Source organism: Euprymna scolopes, chromosome 19, assembly GCF_053919585.1.
Source record: "Euprymna scolopes isolate OS-2025 chromosome 19, ASM5391958v1, whole genome shotgun sequence".
Lineage (NCBI taxonomy): Eukaryota > Metazoa > Mollusca > Cephalopoda > Sepiida > Sepiolidae > Euprymna > Euprymna scolopes.
In genome coordinates, this window is record NC_136500.1 from 19,573,445 (window position 1) to 19,593,280 (window position 19,836).

The 19,836-nt window shown below is 33.5% G+C and overlaps 1 protein-coding gene across 1 annotated transcript in view; it reads right to left on the reverse strand.

Moving 5' to 3' along the window:
• Positions 1–19,836, reverse strand: part of LOC145303471 (inhibitor of Bruton tyrosine kinase-like) — a 147,890-nt gene that overhangs the window by 40,065 nt on the left and 87,989 nt on the right. The window contains exons 12-15 of the mRNA XM_080144819.1: positions 18,151–18,241; positions 13,801–14,201; positions 9,140–9,229; positions 3,160–3,280 (exon numbers count right to left, since the gene is read on the reverse strand). Of these exons, the coding sequence (XP_080000945.1) occupies positions 3,160–3,280; positions 9,140–9,229; positions 13,801–14,201; positions 18,151–18,241 (703 nt within the window). The remainder of the gene's footprint in view (positions 1–3,159; positions 3,281–9,139; positions 9,230–13,800; positions 14,202–18,150; positions 18,242–19,836) is intronic.

Consider the following 19,836-nt stretch of genomic DNA (forward strand, 5'->3'; position numbering starts at 1 on the left):
AAGGAGGAAGCAGAATGAATAAATAACAAATACGGTAGACACTCTCTTACACACACTGTAACACACGTTAACAAAAGTTTCATTGAAAAATCTGATGGGGCAGGTATTACTCTGTGTTAAAAACAATATTTTTTTAACTTTTGATTGAGTTCTTAAAATTTCATATTTAATCCTGATTAACATTTGCTTTTTTTTTGTTTTTCTTCATGAATAAAGGAAATGGAAAGACTCTTCACTCTATATTTTATATATACTCTCACTCAGTTGGCACTGGCAAAATCATTTAATTTAATCTATTAAATAATGTTTGTTGGATTTTAAAAGTTAGCTCTATTTAAGCTGATAAATTCAATTTTAGCCATACAACTTTCATTTGTTATTGTTTCCTAAAGTTATAACAGCTGTAATGTTTACTAATTTTATAGGCATGTCCATGGCTGTTAGATGAATGGAGATCAGAAAAGTGCTCAGGGTTGTTATTGGCAAGATTGTTAATAATTTTGTGGGTGTTTAAGAAATCAGTTGCAAGATGGAGCCTCAATGAATCCAAGTTCAGGGGAAAAAACGTGTTCAGAATATGGCAGGTGTCTGATAGAGGGTATTTACTTGGTTACACATCTCTGAACATTTTATAGGTGGTTAATGTCCTGAGAAAGATAGAGGTTTTAAATGTGAATACTAAACATGGTTGTACCATAGCTGTGTCACAATATTTAGATATAGGGGTGTATAAAAATTATGTTAAAAACAAACTTTTTACCTTAAGGTTAGAGTAAGGAGAAAAGTTAAAAGATTAGAGTCAGTGTTACATGTTAGGATAGTGCATAATAAACAGTAAGTAGCCAGAAATGTGCAGGAGATAAGCTGAAAAAATCTTTCTCATTTTTCAGGATTGCAATAGAGAACAGAGGATGAAGTGGGGGTATTATGCATGTATATACCATATACTGGAAAAGAAAAAGTTACTTTTAAACCCCCAAATGATTTTATGCTTTCATTAATTAATAACTTTTACAACCGCTGTTCAAAAGAAAAAGATGACGACAACGAAAAAGAAGAGGAAGAATGAACTGCTGTTATCTATTCTATCAAGATTATTAAGCTTTTTATATGATGAGCTGTAATTGATGTCATGATAATCTACTAAGATCAAAGAATTAGTTCACTGTGTAATGTGGCTGTTACACTTTAACCGTATTGTTATATTTCAACCACTCAGACCCACACGTCGTCTGGTACCATCGCAGGAACAAACAAATAACAAAGGACATAAAAATATGACTCAGCATATTTTTAAATTGCAAACGAAAAGCATTTATTTGTGATTCTTCCAACAATAATGCATTTCATTATCTTTCAAAAGTGTTTTCGCACACCCATGTGTTTTACAACACTCTGCCATATTAGAAGTTCGTTTTAAAAGTCTCTCTCCCCATCACCTGATGCTGGCCATTGTCAGCGCTTTCTCATCCCAGACATAACACGGCCATCTTCCCTGGGACACACTTTACTTCACACCTTGACCCCATACTGTCCTTTCTTCTTCCAATGACGTCAGCGCATGCACACTTACTGTTAAGTGTCGAGACATTATCTTGAACAAAGATGGCGGTGGAGAAACAGTGCAGTCCAGATACTGAGTGTAAAGTAATTGCCAGTAACAAAGATGGCGACCAAGAATCAAATGCAATCCATGATGTAGTTAACGGCAAACTGATTGAATCCAAAATTCGACAATTTTTATAGTAACTTTGGAAGATTTTCATTGGTTGGTTAGCACAGCCGGTGGTTATAAAAATGATCGTCAAAATCATTGGTGTCATGCCCCCATTAGGAGTCAAAAACATTTAACACTTACTTAATTTGCATATGTGTTAAGATGGCTGCTGCTGTTAATATTTTCGCTAGTCAAAGTAGCTATCCTATGGTTGCTGCTGATTTTCTCATACACGCTATGTGACAACTGTATGGTTTTTAATTTTTCCTGTTTTGAGAACATAATTTTCAGAGCATTCTAATTTTTATGATTTTAAGTTTTATTCTTTCTTTTTTCCGAAATTTTGAAAAGAAAGAATAAAACTTAAAATCATTTATTTCAAAATAAATTTGAAACTTATTTATTATTATCATTTACTTATTTCCAAAATTATGTAATTTTCCAAATTGTTATCTGAATGTATCAAGATTTCAAAATGTGTGGGGTTTTTCCTTAAGGAAAGTTCATTGTTTTCATAAGCTCCTTCAAAATAAATGGCTCTCTCCTTAAGAAAGCATTTTGTCTTTATAAGTTTCTTTGAAATGAATGGTTCTTTCCTTGAAGGAGACCCTTATTTTTATAAAAAAAAAAAATATGAATGGCTCTCTCCTTAGAAAAAAGCTCTTGTTTTACTAAGCTTCTTTGGAATAAATCTCTCTCTCTCTCTCTCTCTCTCTCTCTCTCTCTCTCTCTCTCTCTCTCTAAGGAAGCAACTTGTTTTGATAAGGTCATAGAATTGCTTTTCACTCTAAATCTGAAATGGAAGACTTATATCCAATTGGTTGCTATGGTTGCTTGGAAAATGGTTGGATCATTTTACTAGTAAATATCTGACTCTTTGTGCATTCCTCTCTATAAGAGTCAGATTTGCCTTGAGAAGATAACACTCAGAGCTCTCTTTTTTGCATTAACAACTACATCACTAATTTTGTAATCTCGTGGTGAGGGCGATGATCATTTTCTATTCTCTTTCTTATAGAAGAAATGCTGCTAGTCTTTTTCTCTTCCACCATTATTCTCTATGGAAGCTGTTCAACTGATCTTCAATCTCTGGTTTCTCTTATAAGATATTCACAGCAAGGAAATCATCTTTCTACCACAACAGAAAAGAGCTTTCCTTTGTTCCTCAATTAATATCAAATGGAATTTCTATGAAATCAAATTTCCTCTATTCGATTCATCATTTTCAATGGATGGTATCCGCTTGGTTGTACCTTTATGAATGATTCATTAATAAAAAAATTGAAAAATAAAAAAAGATTTTAGGAATTTTTTTACTCTTGTAGTATTCACCACCAAAACTGGACTAAAGAAAAAATAAAGACGCATTTTTTTTTCATAGGGAAGGGATTGTAAAGGAGTATAAAATGTTGTTTATAAAAACAGAATTGAAATGAACTTACTTCAAGCCAATCATTGGTTAACATACTAAAGAAATATTCTGAACGAATAATTAATATGCATCGATGACACTTAAATTCAGTTCCATCTTCAGCTTCCAGGGTAACATCAGAAAATTCACAGCTTCATGTATAAAACGAGAGAATAGGATAAAATGCAAAAGAAAAAATATGTAAAAAAATAAAATTACTCATGTAAAAAAATAAAAAATAAAAATCCAAATTACCCATGTAAGAAAAAAAATATAAAATAAAATTACCTATGTAAAACAAAATAATTAATGTTACCCATGTGAGAAAAAAATAAAAAAATAAATTACCTATGTAAAAAAAAAAAATAATCAAAATTACCCATGTGAGAAAAAAATAAAATATAAAATAACCTATGTAAAAAAAAAAAAAAATAATCAAAATACCCATGTGAGAAAAAATTTTAAAAAATAAAAATTAAGAGAAAATTGAACTTTCTGGATGAGAATAATTTAAATATTCAAACATTTATTCAGGGTGTTTGGTTTTGTTCAGTTGTTTTTTTGGGGGTTTTTTTTCAAGGAAAATTTTTGTTTTTGCTTTAGTCTTTGCAGGACATGATTGGTTTTTATAAAGAGAAAGGAAAATAAAACAGTACAGTATATCGATACTCTATGGCTGACTGGGATAGCTTCCGTACATTTATATCAGATCTACCTCTGCGTTCCATGTTTAAAAAGGATGTGTCCTTTATAGTATCAGACCTGACAGAATGGTTAATTGTAGGTATAGACCATTTCATACCATCAAAAAAGTTCCAGCAAAAACCTAACAGCAAGCCGTGGTTCTCTCCAGAATGTGCTGCTGCCAGTGCACACAGAAATCACCTTTTCCATTGCTTCCAACATAACAAATGTACTAAGACTAAAGCAGCTTTCAGAACTGCCAGCAACCACTGTAAAAAAAGTAATAAAGAACGCAAGAGAGTTGTATACTCAATCTGTTAAGTCCAAAGTAGCTGAGCAGCGGCTTGGTTCCCACCAGTTTTGGCAAATTGCAAACAGAATCCTGAACAGAAGCATGTGCTCTATCCTATCACAAATGGACCTGAGGTAATCTCGTCAGCATTAGACAAAGCCAAACTCTTTGCCTAGAACTTTGCAGCTAATTCTACCCTTTGCAACCGAGGCCACCAACCCCCAATATTTCCTCCTGTATCAGAAAACACGCTATGTGATATACAAATATTTGTATGCGATGTTGTCAAGCTAATCAAAAACCTTGATTCCAGTAAAGCAACCGGCCCTGATGGTATTCCAATTATAGTACTCAAAAAACTTCAACCAGAACTAGTCCCCATACTTTCAAAACTGTTTAAACGTTGTCTTAAGGAGAATTGCTTCCCATCACCCTGGAAAATCTCATCAGTATGCCCTGTATTTAAGAATTCAGGTGATCGCTCATTTCCCTCTCAGTACAGGCCAATAAGTCTCCTTTGCGTCATGAGTAAGTTGCTGGAATCTGTGTTAAATAGAGAAGGAATCAACCATCTCAGCAAAAATAACCTTAGTGACACACAATATGGTTTCCGTTCTGCTAGATCTACAGCAGATGTTCTTACAGTTATATCTTATAGGATTAGTGAATCTCTCAACAGAGGCAACCTTTCTAGGGCAATTGCTCTTGACAAAGGCCTTTGATAGAGTATGGCATAAAGGTTTACTTCACAAGATCTCCAGCTACAGTATAGCTGGAAATGTCTTCTCAATTATTAAATCATTTCTCTCTGATAGGTTCATAAGAGTAGTGGTTGATGGGCAGAAATCAGAAGCTCACAGTATTAATGCTGGAGTCCCTCAGGGGTCCATCCTGGGCCCAACTCTATTCCTGATCTACATTAATGATCTTCCAAATCACATCCTTACATCATTTGTAGACATTTATGCTGATGACACTACCATTTATGGTAGCACATCTAAGACAGTAAATGACCAAGTTCTCTTCAATTCTCTCCCCTCTGATCTTGAGCATGTGGTACAATGGGGAAAGAGGTGGCTTGTTACTTTTAATGCATCTAAAACCAAGCTTTTATCTTTACATCATCAATGCTCTGATCCCCATCTGGCATCAACTGAAATGAATGGCTCTCATCTTGGGGAGGCCTCATGTTTTGACAAGCTTCTGGCCGCTTGAAAAATGGTGGGATCCTTCTATCAATCCAGTAGATATCTCACTGCTGATGCAATTCTCTATCTATATAAGAGCCAGGTACGTCCAAGGATGGAGTACTGTTGCCACATTTGGGCAGGAGCTGCTAAAAAGGACTTATCCTGCCTTGATAGAGTTCAAAATAGACTTTGTAGCTTCGTAGGGGATGTCTATTTCTCTTCCCTGCAACCTCTTTCTCACAGAAGAAATGTTGCGAGTTTGTTTTTGCTTTATCGTTATTTTCATGGCAAGTGCTCGACTGAGCTCAAATCTATGGTCTCCCCCTCGCCAAACTTTCACAAGAAACACCCATCTAGCAGAAAACACTTATCAATAATTTTCCCCACTCTTTATCTGTGCCTAAACCTTAACGTAGATTCCATGAGCAAAGCTTCTTTCTTAGAACTTCACAGCTATGGAATTGTCTTCTGTTTACCTGCTTTCCAGCTGACTACAATATGGCTGTCTTCAAGTCTAACGTAAACAATTTCTTGATGAGCCGTTCAATCCGTAAACAATTTCTTGATGAGCCGTTCCATATAAGTTAACAAATTTACCGAATTTCCATTACTAATGATTACTATATTGTCCAATTGTCTACTGTACACTCTTTAACCCTTATCCTCGGGTGGCCTTTTGGCCTTGATAAGTGGTGATGCCTGTGTAAAAAAAAAGTAACATCCATGTTGGGTGAATTTTTGATCAGGAAGTTAGTATCTTCAGACAGGCTGATCTGGTAGCAGCCATAAAATAGAACTAAATGAAAGACCGAATGGACAACTTTTGGTGCTCGTTTAGATGGGTGGTCTTTTAAACCAACACATTTCAGGTGAAAACTTACGTGGCATGGCAAAATTAGTATAAATTCAAAAAATTATGAAAAATGACCCAGCAGATATGCTAAATGTATTTTTAACAAAAAATCAACCATAATTACATTCTGAAATGTGGTTGTTTAAAAATGGTGGACCGTTAATTTGTTTGTCATACTGAATTGGTTGCACAACTCTTCCATATTAAAACATGCAATAAAACTAATTTCAACACGACATGTAAGTACATAATAATGTTTTCACCTGAATGTTGGCTTAAAAAATCACGAATGTAAACAAGCAACGAACTTTCTTCTTCTTATCGAGGAGAATTCACAGATTTTATTTTCATTGTTGATTTTTTACAGTCAATGTATAACATGTTTCGCTTGTTAAAAATGAGTTTAAAATTACTAATAATCTTCTGTTTGACTCTTTCCTAACCTTTTAACTTTCCTAAAACCTCATTAAAAATAAATTCTCCATCATCTCTTACATGTAATTCTTTTCTGTTTATTTTTTAAGTTCGGGAATGGTTGCTTGTGGGTGAAGGGAACCGTCAGTTGAGCAGATCCGATTCTGTTTCCACTGATGCCAGCTTCGTATAACACATAACGCTCAAACCAGATAGTTTAATTAAGATCAGAGCAAGATAATCATTTAGACATTCCCTTCTGACGACTCACAGTACAAAAAATAACTTAACAAATAAGCTAAAATTATCGCCCCCAAGAACTTATTTGTAAATGTCCAGTGTTATTAAGACCGGTGGATAGGTTGCCTTGGTAATGGCATTCGTTTCCATTTTATCTTAGTTTAAGAAAGAAAAAAAATCTAATATTTTGAGAATAAACCTACTTTTGGTGTTAAAAACAAATAAATTCAGCAAGTGAAGAATGGCATATTATGTAAATATAAATAGAAATGGATGACTTATTGTGTAAAAAAAAACATAAAATGAATGGTATATTGTGTAAAAAAAAACATAAAATGAATGGTTTATTGTGTAAATAAAACATAAAATGAATGGTATATTGTGTAAAAAAACATAAAATGAATGGTATATTGTGTAAAAAAAACATAAAATGAATGGTATATTGTGTAAAAAAAAACATAAAATGAATGGTATATTGTGTAAAAAAGAACATAAAATGAATGGTATATTGTGTAAAAAAAACATAAAATGAATGGTATACTGTATAAAAAACAACATAAAATTAATGGTATATTGTGTAAATAAAACATAAAAATGAATGGTATATTGTGTAAATAGAACATAAAAATGAATGGTATATTGTGTAAATAAAATATAAAAATGAATGGTATATTGTGTAAATAAAACATAAAAATGAATGGTATATTGTGTAAATAAAACATAAAAATTAATGGTATATTGTGTAAATAAAACATAAAAATGAATGGTATATTGTGTAAATAAAATATAAAAATGAATGGTATATTGTGTAAATAAAACATAAAAATGAATGGTATATTGTGTAAATAAAACATAAAAATGAATGGTATATTGTGTAAATAAAACATAAAAATGAATGGTATACTGTGTAAATAAAATATAAAAATGAATGGTATATTGTGTAAAAAAAACATAAAATGAATGGTATACTGTATAAAAAACAACATAAAAATGAATGGTATATTGTGTAAATAAAACATAAAAATGAATGGTATATTGTGTAAATAAAACATAAAAATGAATGGTATATTGTGTAAATAAAACATAAAAATGAATGGTATATTGTGTAAATAAAATAGAAAAATGAATGGTATATTGTGTAAATAAAACATAAAAATGAATGGTATATTGTGTAAATAAAACATAAAAATGAATGGTATATTGTGTAAATAAAACATAAAAATGAATGGTATATTGTGTGAATAAAACATAAAAATTAATGGTATATTGTGTAAATAAAACATAAAATGAATGGTATATTGTGTAAATAAAACATAAAAATGAATGGTATATTGTGTAAATAAAATATAAAAATGAATGGTATATTGTGTAAATAAAACATAAAAATGAATGGTATATTGTGTAAATAAAATAGAAAAATGAATGGTATATTGTGTAAATAAAACATAAAAATGAATGGTATATTGTGTAAATAAAACATAAAAATGAATGGTATATTGTGTAAATAAAATATAAAAATGAATGGTATATTGTGTAAATAAAATATAAAAATGAATGGTATATTGTGTAAATAAAACATAAAAATGAATGGTATATTGTGTAAATAAAATATAAAAATGAATGGTATATTGTGTAAATAAAATATAAAAATGAATGGTATATTGTGTAAATAAAACATAAAATGAATGGTATATTGTGTAAATAAAATAGAAAAATGAATGGTATATTGTGTAAATAAAACATAAAAATGAATGGTATATTGTGTAAATAAAACATAAAAATGAATGGTATATTGTGTAAATAAAATATAAAAATGAATGGTATATTGTGTAAATAAAACATAAAAATGAATGGTATACTGTGTAATTAAAATAGAAAAATGAATGGTATATTGTGTAAATAAAACATAAAAATGAATGGTATATTGTGTAAATAAAACATAAAAATGAATGGTATATTGTGTAAATAAAATATAAAAATGAATGGTATATTGTGTAAATAAAATATAAAAATGAATGGTATATTGTGTAAATAAAATATAAAAATGAATGGTATATTGTGTAAATAAAACATAAAAATGAATGGTATATTGTGTAAATAAAATATAAAAATGAATGGTATATTGTGTAAATAAAATATAAAAATTAATGGTATATTATGTAAATAAAATATAAAAATGAATGGTATATTGTGTAAATAAAACATAAAAATGAATGGAATATTGTGTAAATAAAACATAAAATGAATGGTATATTGTGTAAAAAAAACATAAAATGAATGGTATATTGTGCAAATAAAACATGAAAGCATTCATAAATTAACTCCAATAAATACTTACAGTTTTAATCGATCAAATTGCAATTTAGGAACAATAGTAAGTTGAATGGAGTGTTTCTTCATATCACGACTGGACTTCTTGTTTTTTAACCTAATAACAAAAATATCAAATTAAAAATGAAATTAATCAACATATAAGTAGATGTAGACATATAAGATGCAGATATAACAGATTTTGTGATTGAACATTTTATAAGCGAGGATTAATAATTCATTTTATTTGGATTAGCCAGACTATTATTCTCATTTTGGTTGGTATTTTTTTTTTTACAATGTTTCTATTAATGCAACCACGTACCTTCTTAGGGTGTAACTTTTTGAACTTGGGAATCCATACAGAATTTGGAAATGAACTCTTTGTTTAATAAATGGATGGAGATAGAGTGTTTCTGTTTTGTCAGGCATGACTGAGTAGATGCATTAATTTTATTTTATTATTTTTAGTTAGTACCTTGAAACTTTAACCCTTCTGAAAACTGTCACTTAGAATTATGACTCAATGTATTTATCCATTGTGTCATAGGTTCATGCAATAGATAAAGATGTTGGGTAAAAATTTTTTCTGGAGGTCGAAGTTTCAATCCTCACTGCAGATGATGATAAGAACAAAATAAAAAAAATCACTTAACAAAACAATCTATCCCAGTGAATTAAATCGAGGGTTTGGTTTGAAATTTCATATAGATTCCCGAGTTCAAAAAGGAAGCTCAAAATTTATACCAGTCGAAATGCTGTGAAAATAACAGCCAAACTGAAAATAGTAATCTAAATAATTCAAATAATACCTATTATTAGTTTTTGTATAGTGTATTAGACTCATATTACTGCTTAGACCTCGTTCAATAATTCTAATATCTCGGGTCTACAGACTCAGACAACCTATTTCTCAATGTAGAACTCAACAAGTGCATCGAAAAGGCATCCACCAGTGTTCCAAAACTGACGATTCGGATGTGGGAAAATATAAATCTCACCATCTCTACAAAAATGAATGTTTACATGGCCTGTGTTATCAGCACCCTTTTGCATGGCAGCAAAGCATGGACAACCTACAACCACCAAGAATGGAAACTGAGGACATTTCACATGTGTAGTCTGCAGAGAATTCTTGGAATCTCTTGAAGGGACAAAGTTACCAACAATACTGTGCTTGCAAGGGATGGTATCCATTCATGTTCACCCTCCTTTGCCAAAGATGCCTATGCTGGATAGGCCATGTGCACCGCATGAACAATGGGCAAATCCCAGAAAACATTCTCTACAGAGAACTCACTACTGGCAAAAAGAAAATAGTCATTCTCACTTCCGCTAAATCAATGTGTACTAACACGATATGAAAGCATGTGGCATTGATCCAAAGCTAAAGTCCACAACATCTGGAAACAAATGGTAGCCAAAGGCCTGACCACTGGGAAAGGTTCATTGTAGAACAGGCAGAGATCAAAAAGACTATTCAAAAAGGCCAGTCAAAAAAATTCAACAGACCTTCAACATGATGCACTGACCTTCACTTGCAACTTCTGCAACCGACAATGTAGTTTGAAGATAGGCTTATCCAGTCACAGAAGATGGTGTTCAACCACCTCTACAGGTGCTTGCTGTGCACATGTCAATCACATGTCTATTTATTTCTGATTTCTATCTTTCAAAGAAAATTAAGCCGCTGATAGAAAGCCCTAAGTAGGGGGCTGCATGGGTTTTAGACATTTAGAGAAGGGGTCACAAGTGCCAAAAGGTTGGGAGCCAATGCACTATACACATATTAGATAATACTGCAAGTAAATCTTGTGATGACAACCTTCTGTCTAATGAGACAATGACGTTCCGCATTTAGTCTGGTGTGGTGCAGCATTTGCTGTAGCAATAAAATCAAAGCTAGAGTTGCCTCTCTGGATGCAGGCCTGGGCAGGTGATGAGGAAACCTAGGTTTGCCTAGTTACCTCTCAGTGTTGCAGACAAAGTCCGATAGAAAGACAAGCCAATATAGCCAGAGCCAGCGCAAATGCAGGAGTTGCCGGAAAGGTGTTGAAGTGCTTCACCATCTGCCTATCGGGACTTCAAGCTGGATTTTTTGTTAGGATTTAATCCCTTAGCCTTTGCTTTTCCCAAAGCTTCCAGAAGACAGTGGAACTATTTGCTCATAGCTGGTGAAAATTTGAAAATATTTCATTTTGACAAAATTAACAGAGATCCTTATTGTAGTCACGATAGTATTAAAATAAAAGCGAAATCCTTAAGCAAGCAAAGTACATCACTTTATGTTTTTTGTTTATGCAGAATTCTCATGGATTTTAGATGTAAAACACCCACCATTTTATAAAGAGGTCTATGCATGAAGAAATGGATAATTGGTTGGTTGGTTGAAGGAATCAGGTGATAAGACAAATGTAAGATATAGATTTGATAGCAAGTTGTAGTTGGCGACTTCAACACAATGTAGCTAAGGTCCTGAATAGTTGCAGCTAGACACCCCCACCTTCAACAAATAGCCACAAGCAACTTTCTAGTTTTGTTTTTATGGAAATAGTGCCAGACAAAATGTGAAGCCACTTAATGTAAGTGTTATATGGTGACCCTTTAGCTATGATTACAGCATAGTGTCTGTGTTATGTTGTGGCAGACAGTGCCAAGGGTGAAAACAATTATCATGATTAATTATTAAATTATTTAGGATAAAAAAATATTCAGAAAAATGCTTTAAAAGAAAAGGAAGTTAGTTAAAATATTTATGTTAAATATTTAACTGGGGAATTTTGGCTCAAGGAAAAACCTTATGAATAGAGGAAACGCATAAACAAAGCTAGTTTGGAATTTGGTTTAGTAAACAACGTTGTGGCTTGCAGACAAACAAGATTATCTACTCTGGCTGATGTAAGGCAGGAAAAATGAGAATTAGGAGTCAGTCTGTAACAAGAATTCAAAGAGACAAGTGTGAGTTAGCTAGCCACTGGGTTAGTTAGCAGACCAGAGTTGTCTCTACGGTCTGATGGAAGCAACTATGGACCAATTAAGGAAAATGTAAGGGAGATTAAGAGCTACAAACTTCTAGACGTGGAACATTTGAAAATAAAGATCTAGAAATGATAATTCAGCATTTTGGGTGTTCCATTCGGAAGAAGATGTTTTCATTTCAGGTGCCTGCTCCAGATAAGAGGAACACTATGAATAAGGCATTTGTCAAACAGACAAGGATGTTATTCGTCATTGTTAAAAATTGTCCGTTTTATTGTTCTGTTTGTTATTGTCATGAATATGTGAAAACACGAACATAGAAAGACTATTAGATATACATGTAACAGATTGACACGTACAGACACGTACAGACACAAAGAAAAGTAACTGTACTTATAATTCTAATCACTAGATGATACACGAGCAATGATTACAGAAACACGTATACCTTATATACAGTAGACACAGTTATATAAACCCAACAACACAACATTTGTTCGATTTCGTGAACAAGAACAAAAGATGATTATCGCAAAGACAAGAGATGTCTATTGACCTTAGTCTCCAAAATCAAAAAGGTCAAAATTAGGGAGAAAACAGTCAATACAAAGAAAGTTCTACAAACTTGCAGCTCTTAGAAAGAAGCTAGTGGATAAGAAGTTGTATTACAAGGAGGCAAAAAAAAACAAAAAAACAGTGAACTGATGAAAACCAACAAGTGAAACAAGTTGGAACTAAGGAAGCAAGAAATAGATAAAAAAAATTCTGAAAAACGCATGCCATAATAGTATTTATAGTTAGAGAAATGATACTCTGGTTGGGTAAATAAACTGTTTGTTTTTTTTATTAATGAATCACAATCTATTCAGACCAAAAACCACCTGAGGATAAAAGTAAATGAGAATTGGATTGACGATGTGCATTTCTTCCAAATGTGACTGAGACTCTTGTAGATGATGCCCTTTTCTCCTCCTTGCATCTTCTTTCCCACAAAAGAGACATCATAAATCTATCTTTGCTCTATCTTTATTTTCAGGGCAAGTGCTCAACTGATCTTCAATCTATGCCACCTCCCTACAAAACATTCACAATAAACACCCGTCTAGCTACAACCACTATCAACAATTTGCCCTACTCTCTATTTGTGTCGAAAACTAAACACAAATTCCATGAACAAAGTTTCTCTCTAAGAACTGCCCGGCTGTAGCTGCCTACAACATGATCCTTTTAAAGTCCAACGTAAACAAACTATGATCCATCCTCTTAAATAATCAAATTCTACCCAATTTCCACCACCACTGATCATTACAATGTTGTCTCACTGACCACCATTAACCTTTATCCTTGAGTGGTCTTCAGGCTTTAATAAGTGGTGATTCCCATGTAAAAAAATAAATAAAATTGATATTTTTCATGAAAAATTTGCTTTGTTGATGCCTAAGAGCATTGCCAAACTAGCAAATAAGAAGAAAGGAAGAAATTTGTCAGTGTACAAACTGCTGCTCTCAGCAGACTCAACTGCAGCATTTCATGTGCGAGACTGATCAAAGTTCACTGGTTTGGTCATGAACTTTGGCATCGACGAGGTCAATTTACCACAAAAGAAGTGAGGGATAAACATCGGATGTTGTCGCAAGGAAAATGCTACACTGTACTCCTGAAAATACGAAAAATATGGAAACGTGCAAGAAAAGCAAAAATGAATCTTACATGTGTGAAAGTCTTACGATTTCCAACTTGTTTGCGATTAAAAGAAGAAGGGAAACTGGATCATTACACAGCGTAGAGTTTTCTATGGAATGTTCCTCGGAGGATGTAGAACTTTCAGATTTAATTACATTAGCAGAATCGTTGCCCGAAGACGTTTTGAAGAAATCAAAATCTATGTATCGTTTCTGTTGAGTCGTCCAAACAAATTCAGTTTGACGCCATAACAAGTCGCACGTGTCAGTGTAAAAAAATTGAAAAAGTTGTTTTACTATATCATCGTGAATGTAACCAATGGAAATGACCGGGTTGGGAGTTCTTTTTTTCTCGAGTAACATTTTTTTCAAATAGTTGGAATGAGAAGCAAGGACGTATTGATGAGCGGGAAACGTTTGTTCACCACACTGAAATAAGGAAATAAAAAATTTTTTTAAATTAAAATTTTCTTTAAAATAAAGCAAAATAAAAAATTTTTAAATCATGTTTAATCAATTAAATTTGACAGATAAAACAAAAGTTCTAAAAATAAGAAAAAAAAAAGAAAAGTTTTTTAAATAAAAAAAATTTTAAAAACAAGCATAAATAGTAAAAACAAAATACTTCTATAAACAAAAAAAGTAAAAACAAAAAATAATAAAACAAAAGACAATATTTGTAAAAAAAATTGAAATCCTCAATAAAAGTTAGAAAAAATAAAAATTTGATTTTAGTACATTTATTTTTTTTTAGTTTAAATTTCATATACACAAAATAAAAACAATCATATTTTTTTAAAAGTTTTTTTTACTCCCACCTAAACAAGGTACAGTGCTACTTTGATGTAGGGGGCTACTATCGGGACTATACATCGCAAGGATGCTATGTAGGGAGTTGAGCAGCAAGATGTCTGTTCACATTACACTTGAACTTCTGCATGTCAGTACAGTTAGGAAAACAGAAACCCAGAAGGGAGTTTCAGGGTTTAGCAGTTTTAGGGAAGAAACTATTAGAGTAGAAGGCCTTCTTACATCTAGGGATCTCGACTGTGTAGGGGTGGGATTTTGCTGATTGTCGGGTTTGTTGGGGGTATTTACATCGAGAGGATACAAGGGCTTGTAGTTTGTCAGAGCACTCAACATTAAAAGACTTGTAGAACATGCAGAGGGATGCAACATTTCATCAATAGGGCAGAGGTTGAAGTTGTGATGATAGGTTAGGATCTATCAGGTTGGTGACTCTCTTTTGAACCCCGTCCAGGAGCAAGAGACTAATAGCAGATGCATCAGCCAAAATGTAACAATACTCCATACATGGGCAAATGGTAGCCTTGTAGAGGTACAGGATACTTTCAGGCGTAAGTAATTTTCTAGCACAGTATATAGAGCCAACCTTCCTTGCAGCAGCCCTGGCAATGCTTTCAATGTATCTGTTCCAACTCATGTTCCCTGTGAACGTTAAGCCAAGGTGTTTGAAAGAAGTACTTTCAGGTAATGTATCTTTAGCCATAGCTATTAGTGGTTGAGAAGGTTTGTTGTAATTATTGAAGGAAACAAGCTTAGTCTTGGCAGCATTGAATGTTACGATCCATTTTTGTCCCGATTCCATTACAGATTGGTGATCTCCCTGTAGTGTTTCTGCCATTTCCTTAGATATGTGTTTTCCCATTGTGCCTGTTGTAGAGCATGGTGTCATCAGCAAATATACCCATCTCAGAGACAATTTTATCAGGGAGGTCATTTATGAATATTAAGAGTGTTATCAATGGACCAGAGGTCATCTCATTAGCATCAGACAAGGCCAAACTATTTGCAAAGAACTTTGCAACCAATTCTACCCTATGCGGCAAAGGCCATCAATTCCCCATATTTCCTCCTATAACACAGAACACACTAGGTAATATACAAATATCCGTGCATGACGTTGCCAAGCTAATCAAGAACCTTCATTCCAGTAAAGCAACTGGCCCTGACGGCATTCCAATTATAGTGTTAAAAAAGCTTCAACCAGAACTTGCTCCCATACTTACGAAACTGTTTAAGCACTGCCTTAAGGAGAAATGCTTTCCGACTCCATAGAAAACCTCATCAGTTTGCCCTGTATTTAAGAATTCAGGTGATAAATTATGTCCCTCTCTGTACAGACCAATAAGTCTCCTGTGTGTTATGAGTAAGTTGCTGGAATCCATATTAAATAGAGAAATAGTCAACCACCTCAACAGAAACAACCTTCTTAGTGACACACAATATGGTTTCCGTTCTGCAAGATCTACCGCAGATGTGCTAACGGTTATATCTCACAGGATTAGTGAATCTCTTGACAAAGGCTTCCTTTCTAGGGCAATTGCTCTTGACATATCAAATGCCTTTGACAAGGTATGGCATAAGGGTCTACTTCACAAGATTTCCAGCTACGATATAACTGGAAGTGTTTTCTCAATCATTAAATCATTTCTCTCCGATAGCCTCATAAGAGTTGTGGTCGATGGACAAAAATCAGAGGCCTGCAATATTAATGCTGGAGTACCTCAAGGGTCAATCCTGGGCCCAACTCTCTTCCTGATCTTCATCAATGACCTCCCTAAACACATACTTAAATCATTCGTTGACATCTATGCTGATGACACGACCATCTACGGCAACACCTCAAAGGCTGTAAATGACAAAGTTCTCTCTGATTCTCCCTCTTCTGATCTCGAGCGCGTGGTTCAGTGGGGAAAGAAGTGGCTGGTTACCTTAATGCATCTAAAACCAAACTCTTATCCTTACATCATCAATGCTCTGATCCCCATCTGGCATCAATTGAAATGGATGGCTCTCGTCTGGGAGAGGCCCCGTGTTTTGACAAGCTTCTGGGTTTGACCTTTACTCCTGATCTGAAATGGAACACGTACATCAAGTCTGTTGCCAAGGTCGCTGGAAAGATGGTGGGATCATTCTACCACTCCAGAAGATATCTCACTGCTGATGCAATTCTCTATCTGTATAAAAGCCAAGTACGTCCAAGGATGGAATACTGCTGCCATATCTGGGCAGGAGCTGCTAAAAACAACCTATCCTGCCTTGACAGAGTACAAAATAGTCTTCGTGGCTTAGTGGGGGATGCCTTTTTCTCCACCCTGCAACCTCTCTCCCACAGAAGAGATGTTGCGAGCCTATCCTTGTTTTATCGTTATTTCCATGGCAGGTGCTCATCTGAACTCCAATGTTTGGTCCCCCCTCGTCAATCTTTCATGAAAACACCCGTCTAGCTGAATCCACTGTGAAAAATTTCCCCCACTCTTTATCTGTACCTAAATCAAAATGTGGATTCCATGAACAAAGCTTCTTTCTTAGAACTGCACGCCTGTGGAACTCTGTTCCGTCTGCCTGCTTCCCACCTGACTACAACCTGGATGTCTTCAAGTCCAACGTTAACAAATTCCTAATGAACCGTCCTCTTAAGTAAACACTTCATCAAATCTCCACACTAACGTACTGTACTTGCAATAACCCTTATCCCTGAGTGGTTTCCTGGCCTTGATAAGTGGTGACCACCATGTAAAAAAGAAAAAAAAAAAAAAGTGTTTCCGGGAGAAGAAAAGGTTATGGAAATAAACTGAGGCACTCCTGCATCCGGTGATACAGGAGGCAGTCAAAGTATATGACAGTTTGGATCTGAAGCTAGATATACAGTGACTTTGTCAGAGTAAAATCTCAATTGTCTGCTTCCTATTCATTTTTGGTCGTCCTCTTATTCCATCAGGGGTCTATTGAATCACTTGGTTGGCAATTCTCTCTAGGGACAATCTAAGAGTATGTCTGACATTTACAGATTATTAACAATACTACCTGTTGGTTAGTGTGGTCATAACTACTATTTTGAAAGAGAAGTTTGGAGATAGGTCCCTCCTCTCATGGGGTTTGTGGTTTAGAGATTAACATTGACTAAATACGGATGCTTGCTATGACAGACTAACAAGATTTAAGCAGGAAGTTTTGGTCGTGAATTAATGCCGTTGAGTCATGGACCTTCCACTCACACCAAGAAAACAGACTCAAAATCCTTCCACCTGTGCAATCTCAGGAGAATCATAGCAATCACCAGGCAACATGACATCTCAAACAAGAGCATCCTTGATCAGGCATGTTCACTCTGCTTACTCAATAGTAATGGATGATTGAGAATCCCAAAGAATATTCTTTATAGTTCTACCATCTGCCTGCAGAAAGCAATTGGCTCCACCATCCATTTAAAGAAAGCAACTGTTTACATCTGTTCACATCTGTTCTAACAGTGAGTTGGTCTGCAAATATCAAAACATAATTCCTTCCTGAAAATATTTGAATTTATGTTAAATAATTTGCATAAAAAATCAATTGAGAAAAAAAAAATTACCTTAATTTGAACATCATACAAATGGCCATCCATTAATTCTTTGAAGTTGAGAGTCATTTGCGTTGTTTTTGTCTCCGGAGACATGTTGATACTGGAAAGGCAGAAAAAGTAGATTGAATGGATGACAACATTCGAAAAGTAATTTAATTTGGATTATTCGGACAATTGTTTTCATCTTGATTGTTATTTTCATAATGTTTCGGCCGATTTAGCCTCCAACCTTTTTCAAGTATATCCTGTCTAACTCGAGAATCTTTTGGTCAAACTCAAAAATTTGCACAGAATTTCGAACATAACCCTTTATTTGTAACGTGGTTGTTGCATTTTAACTCTAACGGACCCAACATATACGTAGATTCAATTGCAAAGAAAAATGATAACAGTACACAACTTTTCTTGGTGGAGGAAAAACGTATTTTGTCATTTATTTTGTCATTTCATGGAATTAAAACAGCTCTTGCTAGCAGTACAGAGCATCAATTTTACAAAGTTTGACTTTTATTATGAGTAGGGAGAGATGGTAGACTTTCATGTGCGCAAACAATTACTGATCAACCTGCCAATGGCAGTTCTCTTTTCCTTTTCTTTTCTCCTCTCTTTTGTCTCCTTGTTCCACCTCCTCTTTTTCTCAGTATTAATATCTTAATATATGTATTTGAACCTCTAACACCATGTTTATGTCATGCCCAAATGGTCAATATTTCATTTTTATTAAAAAAAAAAAGGAGTTATTTAATTGTAAAAGCATATCTATGTAAGGTTCTCTTATATTATTATGATCTGTTAATTTCTTAAAATTTCTAAAACACAGATTCAGTTTAAAAATAAGTCCAGTCGTAAAATATGCTTTAATAATTTTAATTCATGCAGATTTCATATCTACTATTACAGAGCCAATTTTCTACTAAATATTTTATTTTTATATATATATATATATATATAATAGAGAATTGGTTCTGTAATAATAGATATGAAATCTGTATGAATTAAAATTGTTTAAGCGTATTTTACGACTGGACACACACATATATATATATATATAAAAGTCAAAATGTGTGTGTGTGTGTGTGTGTGTGTGTGTGTGTGTGTGTGTGTGTGTGTGTGTGTACACACCCTACCAAATAACTCTGTCAATTTTCGGTATAGAGACTCGAAATTTGACACAAGGGGTATTGAGATTTGGGAAAATCTTTTTATATATATTGGCGACACTGATGTCTCTGTTTTCATATGATATAATCAATTTCATGTATTATTCAAGAAACAATTTTTTGCTAAGTAGCCATTATAGCCAGCTCACATTCACAAATATAAAACTACATAATAAAATAGGAAACCTCAAAATTAGCTTTATTCTTAATTTTCATTAATAGAGAGGTAACATGAATTCATTTTAAATCATATCATATTATATAACTATTGACTCCATTTATCTATTTTATCTTAACTGTATTTAATAAGAGAGTTAAACTAATATTAATTGCTTATTGCTTATCTAGTGAGATTATTATTAAATTAATGAGTACTATAAGTATCTCTTGTTTGTTTTAAATATATTGAAACGTTCAATGTCACTTTTATTGATGGCCAGAAAACTTGAACATGGAATGGTTATCATCTGTTGTTTAGCCTGCTTGAAAGCATCGACTGATAGACAACACTCAACAAATTGCCAGTCGGATTTGG